The sequence below is a fragment of the Pleuronectes platessa genome, chromosome 9 (assembly GCF_947347685.1).
Source record: "Pleuronectes platessa chromosome 9, fPlePla1.1, whole genome shotgun sequence".
NCBI classification, from domain to species: Eukaryota; Metazoa; Chordata; class Actinopteri; order Pleuronectiformes; family Pleuronectidae; genus Pleuronectes; species Pleuronectes platessa.
The window spans coordinates 22,355,112-22,365,654 of NC_070634.1; the positions used below are offsets into that span (position 1 = coordinate 22,355,112).

The 10,543-nt window shown below is 41.2% G+C and overlaps 2 protein-coding genes across 2 annotated transcripts in view; one reads left to right on the forward strand and one right to left on the reverse strand.

Annotated features, from left to right (window-relative positions):
* sgip1a (SH3GL interacting endocytic adaptor 1a) overlaps window positions 1-4,163 on the forward strand; it is a 71,281-nt gene extending 67,118 nt beyond the window's left edge. The window contains exon 25 of the mRNA XM_053430417.1: window positions 816-4,163. Within this exon, the coding sequence (XP_053286392.1) occupies window positions 816-838 (23 nt within the window). The 3' untranslated portion in view covers window positions 839-4,163. The remainder of the gene's footprint in view (window positions 1-815) is intronic.
* Window positions 4,164-5,240: 1,077 nt separating this feature from the next.
* Window positions 5,241-6,783, reverse strand: insl5a (insulin-like 5a). The gene is made up of 2 exons (XM_053431244.1): window positions 6,612-6,783; window positions 5,241-5,395 (listed from the first exon to the last, which is right to left on the reverse strand). The coding sequence occupies exons 1-2, from the start codon at window positions 6,781-6,783 to the stop codon at window positions 5,241-5,243; spliced, it is 327 nt and encodes a 108-aa protein (XP_053287219.1).
* Between the last annotated feature and the right edge of the window lie 3,760 nt (window positions 6,784-10,543).

Below are 10,543 nucleotides of genomic sequence, written 5' to 3' on the forward strand. Positions count from 1 at the left end.
TAGAGTATGAAAAGCCAAATTAAAGAGTCGTGGTCATTTCATTTAAAATACACATTGTGTATCTATAACTTTAACATTTGATTGTTTGATACATTTTCTGTGTATTTATCTTGGAAAATAGTTTTTTATGGAAGGTAATAAACAATAATAAGGATTGATACTTTTTTGAATTTACTGCTAAATCTAATCTGGATGAAATAACAGTGTTTAAGTACCAAACTGTACAAAAACTAATAATGCATAACATGCTTTACATATATTTATGCATTAGGCTCATTATTAACGCCAGTATAATGTCACTTAACATAAAGCTGGCAGGATTACAACTTTGTCTAATCAGCTATAAGCACTTCCTGTTTACAACTTACCCATCAGAGACATATTTGTCTAAATTATGGTTTTGGCCCGGTCACACATACGTAAATGTTTCAGATGTGAACTTCGCCTCCCAGTCACTTCCAGTTAACATGAGCCAGGCAGCAAATAAAAAATTCACATTTCACTGGCGAGGCAAATGGCAGCATGACTTCACATGGAGTTCAACTTCGATGACCTTTGACACATGATATTCACTTTGTGTTTGTGTTTGTGTGACCGTGTCCTTATGCTAAAGAAAACCAGAAAAATATCACGACTTGAATGAGTTTCTCTTTCTTTATGACTCAAGGACAATTTGGGACATTTCTGCACAAACCGCTCACACAGCGTCTCTGCATCACGTCTCTCCATCTTTTTACCTTAACCTCTGTAACAGCTCTGTAATCAAACCATAAATGGACTGAAGCATTTCAACGTTTCATCGATTTATCTTTCAGGAAAATACCTGGCCGACAACTAACCTATGCTACTGAGAACAACACTGTTGAACTTAATGGTGGCAGTGGACTGAGGACGACACAGAGGACAGACCGACACCAGGCAGACTCTCCACGGACCTTTTCTGAACCCACGCGACAGATCTGCAGATCCTACCCAGCAGTATTGTATAACTCGCATATAACATTGTGGAAACTGTTTTAGGTCACGTAATTATTGTATTTGTACCCATTCAACATCTGTATTGCTGCAGTTCGACACCTGGGTTCTCCCGCTCCTCTGAAGTCTGTCCCCTCGTCTCCATCCTCCTCCGGTCAATGTTTGGTGGTGTTTTTAAAAGTTTCACTGCAGCTGCCTGACCTGACCTGAGTTTCAGTCAAACCGTACCTCTGGGTGACGTTTGCTGTCCCCAGTCCTGAACATTCATGCAGTGAAAGATGTGCTTGAGTGAGATCTTTGTAGTCAGACACACACACACACACACACACACACCTCCAGCTCTGGCACATCCAAAGTCAGACCCAGTTGAGCTGAAGCAGGGCCTATAGGACAATACTTAGTAAGTCATACGCCTTCATTAGCTCATAAGAAAATCACAGCTCTATGAATTATCCTTGTGTTGGGTCCAGGCCTGAAGCCAGAGGCGGCTGTCCCCAGGGTCTCACACGGACGGCAGCCATTTGTGTGGCTCTTGCCAGAAGTTAAAATGCATTAACTGATGCAGCTCGACACACGTTGTCGCAGAGAGTTAGACGGACGACAACGTGTGTGTGTCTGGCGATCGGATGAAACACAACATTGAGTTACTACAAACCGATTTTCATGCATCGCCTACTGGTACTACAGGGTCACATGTCTATGGATCACTTCCTTTTTTTCAATATAATTGCACTGATCAGTCGAGCTGGTATTTTACTTTTCTGCAACAGACACACACACACAGACACACACACAGAGGTTTTAGCAAGTTAGGCAGCTGCAATGATAAATCAATGTACTCGTTGCTGAATAAGAAAAAAAATGTTTTCTTTTTTCCCGTCAGAACAAAAGAAATGTATAAAGTGTCATTTTAAACCAATAATATATATATCTTAAAGGGCGTTTGGTGTTTTCCTCGTATTGTCCGGTAGCCTTTCTGTTGTTCCCAGGACGGCAGTGTTAGACTCCAGAGTACACGACAGCATTCTATTTTTATTTATTGATGACGGCGACTCGTTGTATAAAAACATGTGATTCTGTATATGAATAGAATTTGAATGGTACCACACAACTCAGAACCCTTAAAGGTATAAATATTTGAACTCTCTTTTCTTTTCTTTTGTTATCTGTGTAGTTGGGTAACCCGTGTACAGTATAAGGTATAATTTTTGGAATTTATTTCAGATATAATTTTTTAACTCACGTGCAAGAGAAGATTCGAGCTATATATGGGTGTGGGGGTAATTTAAAAAGAAAACAAAAAATAAATATCTTCCTGGATGCTGTGTTATGCTTTGTGAAAGCAGTGTTATTGTAGAGTTAGCTGGACCATGGGCGAGTTCCACACTGTAAAGAACCAGTTTAGCATTTTGGGAAATATTAACTTTTCATGTTGTTTCTGAGCGTTAAACAGAAGATCAACACATTTCTTATGTCTTTACGTCAAACAGGAAACTGAAGATAGGACATGTTGAGCTGAGATTATCATAAAAACAGGAAATTAGAGAAATCTGAGGTGACTGTATTAAGTTTTCTTTTTCTGGCCGATTTAGCCTCAATTTCCGGGCGTTTTCCATCTGCACCAGTAGATTTTGAACCCTGATAACTTAATGTATAATGTTCACTTTAGCTTCATATGTGAGATCGATGCCTTTTCAAATCTGATTCTCAACAGGAAAGCCAACAAAGATGTTTCCCACAATTCTCAACTGTTCACGTAAATATCAACAAGACAATAAATGCTCTAAGTTCGCCTCGAACAACAGAGACCAAGTTTGGTGAACCGTGGTTAAGGGATGTTTTTTTTTTAATGGAACCAGTTTCCTATTTTCCCTTTTTAAATCCAAACCTCATAGTGATAATAAATCAAACGTCATCAGTTCCCTCAGCCACGACTCTGTTTAGATTCGGCCGTGTGTCGTCGGTGAAGCTTCTCTCCTGTTTCCCGTTCACCTCCGTGGCTCCTGAACTTATTCTATCACGAGCAGATCCCCAGTCATCCCAGCAGCGCTCAAACCCATGGCTTTATTTTGCATAATTGTAATGGTCTCTGTGAGATGACATGAGCTGAATGAGGTTGTGGAGTGGAGTCGACCAAAATGCTTTTTTTTGTTTGTTTTTTCTTTTTGTATTTTATGTCAGTCGCTCCTCTGTACAGGACGATAAGCTGGATATTTTTAAAACGGATAAAAAAATGAAAAAATATTATATTGTTTAATGTGATTAAAAACACTGTGCTGATGATGTTGAACTTCCTGAATGCTCTGACACGCAACGTGAAGAACAAAAAAGTGTGTGTGAAGTGTAGCTGAACCTCTCTGTACTACATGTCGCTATTTCGCTAAATTCAACCAATCACAGTCCTCGCTGCAGCGTAGTCCCACGCTCCCTGGATCGGAGGTCGTTTTTAAACCTGTGGTCCTTTTACCAACAATAAAAATCTGACCTGGGCCCTGCAATAAAAATGGAAATCTCTTTTTTGTTTGCGGACCCAGAGTGAGGAACAGTTTTTAAACAGTGAGACGATGCTGATTGGTGCCATTTAGCTCCTGGTAAGTCGTTAGTCTGGTCACACTTCTTTTCAGGCATGTGGAGGAATCCCCGTGCCTGAAAGAAAGTCGTGACCTTCTGGGTGAATCTTGAAACAGTGCAACAGTCACTCCAGCATTATCTACACAGGCTCTCCGTACACATTACCCATCATGCATCTGTTTAAATTAGCCCCACAGCTTACAGGTCTTTCACTTTGAAAGGCAGAACAGAACTCTCTCAGTTTGCCGGCTCTCAGTCTTTGTATCTTCTAATAAAACAGGATCAAAACTTCTTTTCTCCCCAGATCTTCATCTCCGTGGTGACTTTGTCCTGCAGTAATTCATTATTGCATGCAGAGCATGCCGTAACATGTGGGGCATCTATGATGATAGGTAGTTCTGAAATGACGTGTTGTGCTGAGTGTCAGTTACCTGTGTTAGTGTTGAGATGAGAGCAGGGAGTGTGTCTATGTGTGCTATACGCCAGAATGCTTTTTGGTTCTGTACCGTTAACCTCAAACACGTGTGCAAGCTGTTTGTACAGTACATAACAACGCTAAGATCAACTGAGAAACTTAGTTTGCTTCTTTCCAAAACCAATAAAAGTTATAAATGGATGCTGCGTGTTTGCAGTTTTCTTTCTTTGACGCATTTGTATGTGATCGGGAAAACATCCAACAAGTAGTGAGACATGTTCTCGGGCTCAGCCGGTTCCAACACAGTGAAATATCTCAACAACCATTGGACACATCGACATGAAATTGAACACAGACTTTGAACAGAAGGAAAATTCATCAGTGATTCTCAACCACAGGGTCACAAGATCATTTCTGGGGTTCTTCAGATGTTTGTGTATGAAAATACATATAAAGATATATTCAAAGCCTTAGTAGCTTTCATGTGTTCTATTAAGTTGTAAATCATGACGTCCAGAGTCAGTTCAGTTCTGCTCGTGCACCAATAATCACATGAAGTGTCGTGTTCCTTATGACTCATTTGGTCTCAAGTGAGAAAACACTCATCAGAAAACAGAGAGATGTGTCTGACCAGCCTGATTATACTGATGGCTCAGTTCCATCGTACAGGTTGGTAACCACAATGATCTTAATAGATTCATTTATTTTAATATTATTGCTTGTATTTTCTAAGATAGTAGCCTAAGGAGCTTTGGTCCAGTGTCTGTAGAAAAGAAGTCACACCTCACAGAATGAAATCTCTGTGCCAGAAGATTTATTTGACAAAAAATAGCGAAATGATAGAACACAGCTCGAGTTTGCTATAAATACATTAAAGCAGTAAGGACATTTTTACAAACCTGCTGGTTACTCACTACAAACCGGAGTCTGGAGAATCTGAGTGGGAGGTGAGAAGCTCCTGCAGTTTAGAATCACTAATATCAGCCCTGAGTGCATTTACTCCAACTACGTTCCTTTTTCTTAATTCTACTCTATTTGTTTGAGTCGCATATGTTTTCAGAAACATGTTCTACAGTCTACACAGGTCAAACTAATCAACCAGAACCCACAAAAAAATATCCAAAGCAATTTGAAAAGCAGCAAATGTGGACGTGAGCGTTACTTTTTACGAACAAGACAGCAATCAGATCAATCAATTCAGATTTGGCAGGCGAGATGAGAACAATCACTTCAGTCAGTTGGAGAGTGAGTGAAGAAGAGGGGGGGGGGGGGGTCGCCCTCAGCAGAGGAAGGTCAGGTCACTCTTCCTGCAGCCCACCTGGCAGCACGCGTTGGTCAGTATGTTATTCATGTCTCGTCTGGTCAGTGCAGCGGTCGAGGAGCTGCTGCCGCCGCTCTGGTTCTCCAGGCTGCTCTGTTCCTCTGTCGGCAGAGCTGCAACCACAAAACACAGGGAACCTCCTCAGAGAATGTTCTCCTCTTGCCACCTTTAATGTCACAGTCACCGGATGCAATCTTGTGTTTGTGGAAGAAGTGGGCGTATAATTAAAGGTCATGTAGTCGAATATAGAGTTATTCATAAGTCAGAGTAATGAATGGACAGATCAGTCTTTTCTCATTTATATCCATGTTCTCATTAAATAAGGAAACTCCAAATGGCCGCGCTGATTAACTTGCTGCTATTTGTCTTGTGCAGTGTCACTTTACTTCTTTCTAATCAGAACGACTGATCTGCTAACTGGGTTTGCTTGTGAGGATCCAGGGAAGATGCTGCTCCAGCATTTAATCATGATATGTGGCCTCTGGCATAATGAGCCCTGACAGCACCTGTCTCCTAATGACGAGTACACACTGTGGCATATGATGCATGTGAGGAAGGGAAGTCCAGGAGAAAGGCAGAGATGAGCCTCAATAAAAGAAAAGAGTGAAAACACAGGGAGCAGCATTAGTGAGAAGCTACTGCTCCCTAACTTTACTTTTCGCCTCTTTATTCTGACAGCCGCTCATGAGAGAGAGAGATGGAAAGTCAAATCAAACAGAAATAAACAGCAGCTTCAGTCAGATTTCATTCACTAACAATTAAGAGTAAAGAATGTCTGATTCCAGAAGAGATGGATGAAAACTGCAGGATTTACTTTGAACAGTTTCTTTCATATTTAGTCCCCTAGACAAGCTGCAGTGGTTTTCTACATGCGTCACTGTGGTCAAACAATTTTCAAAAACTACAGAACTGTGTTTTCATTTAAAGTGGAGCTCTCATAGTTTTAAGGAACACATCACTTAAGTCTCTCTCCTATTCGTGAAAAGAAGAACTGGAAGAAGCTGATATAGAATAAATGTGTGATCCTGTCAGACAGTGAAATAAGATGATTTTCAACTAATCTAAAGCTGCTTGGGGAAACCAAAAGGCAAACGGGTACGTTGAGGGACATTTTATTCCCTTTGAGACCTGAGATGAAAGTAGAAAACCAATTGTACCAAGTAAATAGAGAATATTAGTAGAATCACAAACCCTGTGGCATATATGACATTTAGGATAAATAAACTCAGAGTGCCTGTATGTTATTTTGTAATTTTCTGGACACACATGCGAAATCTGAACCAAAGCATAAGACATTGGACTCTAGAACATAAAAAGAAGTGGTCTCACCGTCCCCGTCTGACTCGGTGAGGAGTCTCCTCCAGCGGGAGCCTCCGCAGGTGTAGACCACGGCTCTCAGGAACTCTCGACCACACAGCTTCACCGCCTTCACCTCGGCTCTCACCTGGACGGTGCACGCCAACGCACACAGGAGCAGGGACACAATCACCAGAGTCTTCATCTTGGATACTTCAGTGTCTCGTCTCTTCAGGATGCTCAGGAGCTGCAGCAGCTGTTTGGGTCCTGGGTGGTTTTCTTTTTCTGTCTCTTTGGTTTCACGTCTTCTGAGAGCAGCAGCAGGTCATTGATCCAGGGCTTGCTTCTATCTTGCATTATATAGCATCCACCTTTCAGTCCATCAATGCTGAGCATCCCCCCCCCCTTCTCCTCCTGTAACTGGCTCTTGGCCCATCCCACACACACACACACACACTCTCACTCACACTGTTGTCATGTTGTGTTTCCAGTCTTCCCCTCCATCACCATTTGCAGCCGTCTCTGAGAGTGAAAGCCATCAGACCTTTTTTTACAACCTTCCTCTGACAGTGGACATTACGAGGAGCAGCCTCTTCATCCTCCCACGGGATTACGTGACTCGAAGGCCCTGATTGCAGTGACCCTGCACCACACCACTAATGAGGTGATACACAGTGACCCCCCCCCCCCCCAGTCAGACAGGTGTTCGGTCCGTTTTACGACGCCCTGATGGCCCCGCTCATCTTCAGCTTTACAGCGGCTCCGGCCCTGTGAGAGGTAGAAAGTCAATGTTGACAGTCCATAACGCGGGTCGTTATGATGCCGCTGATGTGAATCCTCGACATCTCGGCTCAATCATTAACGGTGGAGATCCCTGTGGAGATCCCTGCCCTTGTATGGCGGTGGAAAGTAAAGATATCTGATAAGAACTAAGACAGTTAAGCAGACAGACAGCCATGACCAAACCCTAAGTGTTTTATAGGGTCACATTTAAGTGGTTAGGGAAATGTACTGTACATGTTGGTTGGATTGTTATTTTCCAGGTCCAGCAACTTGACGTATGCAGTGAGAAGACTCATCACGATTTGGGCCTTTGACTCCCTACATTAAAGGGCTGTTGATCCTCTGGATGAATGTCTCGAGGACATTTCTGCAGATTAGGTACAAACGTTCACTTGAACTCACAGATGAACAGATTATTATATTATCATATCATATATGTATAATACCTGCTCCAGTTGCACCTGCAGGTCTGGATCTCTGGTTCTTTTGTTACCGTGTTCTGTCTGAAGAGGATGAAGACATGATGACATCCAGACATGAGGCACTGGGACCAGCACAGAATTTACTTCGTCATCACAGATCTCCGAAGGGAAGATTGTTCAATGATGACGGATGAGCTAAACAGAAACATTAACATAGATCCTTAATGATGCTATTTTGGAAAGAGGGCTCACTCTGAAGAGATTTGCACTGTTATGTTTGTTTGTTGATCTCTGGACTTTTTATTGTTGCTGAAGTGAAGACTTGTCTTAAAGCAGCGGCCCTCAGGCTGTAGTTCTAATCCTTTCATTTTCTGTTTACCTCTGTGCAGCTTGCAGTCTTCAGGCAGAGGTCTAACTCTTGGCTGAAAACTATAATCCTCTTTTAAATCTTATCAAAAAACCCTTTTTTTTGCAGAAAGCATTGATTTGTAGAGAGGTTGTAGATTGTGGTGGGAGACCCTTTGTGGCAATATGGCAAATAACAAAGTTATTATAGATACTTGGCTTTTTATATTCTTATTTATTGACAATCGTGTGACAATTGGTGTTGATGTCTACTGCAAGTTAAAGAATTAGTGAATTCAATCCATCCATCCCTTACCTGAGTAGAGGATCAAAGCGTCTTTCTGCCACCAGTGTCCCGTCCCCCCCCACCTCTGAGAGCTAACCTGCAGCTAATGGACATACCGTGTGGTCCAAATGTCTGAGACCCCAATGCTTGTATCTGTTCTTTATCTGTGGACATTGTACATTTACAATCTTCATATAATAAAATGCTTAATCCTATAACATTTGCAGATCAAATCTGCCCCAATGAGATTGTTTGCATCTCGTGGAGACAGTCAGACGCCGAATCTTACGACCACCAGATGAATGGATAAGACAAACCTAATTGGCTCAGAAACATGTGAGTGGGTCTTCAGTCTGAAAACCTGCAGACCTGCATGCTGTCCTCCACAGCGTCCACCTGAAAGACAAAGGGACACTCAGCTGTGTTTGCCATGTGAGCGGACCATCAGGTGTCTGCATGTCATCGACTGACTGAGGGAATATGGCTTAAAATTGAGGCATAAAAATGCTATAAAGCTCCAAAAGTGCACTAACCCAGGCTGCAGTACAGTATAATGTCAAGATAAGGCAAAGGTTAAGTGTGATAGTACAGTGCGATCAATAAAGACTCATCAATTCTACCAAATGAGAGTATCAAAGATTTTACCTGCAGCAGACGGATTGACTTTTGTTTTGTTTTAGAAACCACATGTCTCCATTTCTAGAGATCGTTTTTGGAGGAGTTTGCAATGGGCGAAAAATGAAAACACAACAAAAAAGTCGGCAATGAAAGCGAAATCAAACAAAACAGATTTCTATAATTGTATATTATGTACAATATATCACTCACAAGGACTTTTTCCTGCATTATGGGATTTTCACCTTGTTGTATTGGTAAATTGACTTTAGGTAAGGATCTGAATACTTCAGGGTCAATCGGTAATTTCAAATATCTTATAGAAAGATGCAGTAACTGTAAAGTACGTATTATCTTCCTTTTTCGGTCATTGTTGGTGTGAGAGTCAAGGATCATGTTCGCGGACAAACCAATTCAAATGTGGCTTTGTAACATTTTGTAGAGGTTTTATGTGACAGGGATGTGAGTACATGTGAGGGGGCGTGATACCAACACAAGATGACTCATTAAATGTGTTTACAGGCCACTGAACTAAACCTTCATCCTTTTTCCTCTCCACTGCGTTGGCCTTTTCCTTTTCACAATAAATGCATCCTGTTTTCAACCCAGAATTGACAGTAGATGACCTTATACAACTGATTTGGACTTAAATGGAAACGATTACTTCGATCAAAACATTCTCTCTGCTTTAATGATGCGTTTCTAGGCCTCAACGCCCCTGTTGCATTGTGGGAGGTGCAGTGTCTGCAAAAATCAAAAGTACCGATTTATTTTCATCGAGTAAAATATTAACATTTCTACAAGTTTGAATAAAAAAATATCATTACAAAAGATTCTATATTTCCATTAGTTTCTCAACATTTCATATAGAGTATTAGAAGATTGGTAGCTGTTACATTCTTTAAAGCTTGAATTTGCTAATATATCTTACCTGGGAGAGGACATGGAAAATGCCTTTATGACTCTATAGCGCCACCTGCTGAAGAAATTGTAGAAGTATGTTCTCGCTGAATGGAATAACAACAGAATCACACACATACATACACGTACACATGCACATACTAATAAGAGTAGATAAATAAAGCAACACTTAATTTCTTCTTATATTCATGGGCGCGTCACTTTGTTATTGCAAAACCAACCCCTGTTGAACATTTATTGCAGTAAAACTGTCTAACATCTGTATTCTAAAAAAAATAATCCCCAACATTACAGCATAATCTCAAGAATCTATCTAAAGAATGAGCTGTGTTTAATCTTAAAATAAAAATATGAAGACATCATTGTCTATAATTAGAGTTGGTTTATCCTGGTTCTTCTCTCTTAACCCACCTGATCAGAGGGAAACCGGAAGCTCCTCATCAATACAGAACCTCCCTGAGAATCATCAAGGTTTCTGTATTTCTTAAAAAAAAAACTAACGAACTTATTTTGTAGTTTTCAGTAAACGTGAACGTGTCAGAGGGTCCTCCGCTCCGGCAGGTGGCGGTGTGAGCTTGAAGCGACCAGTATCT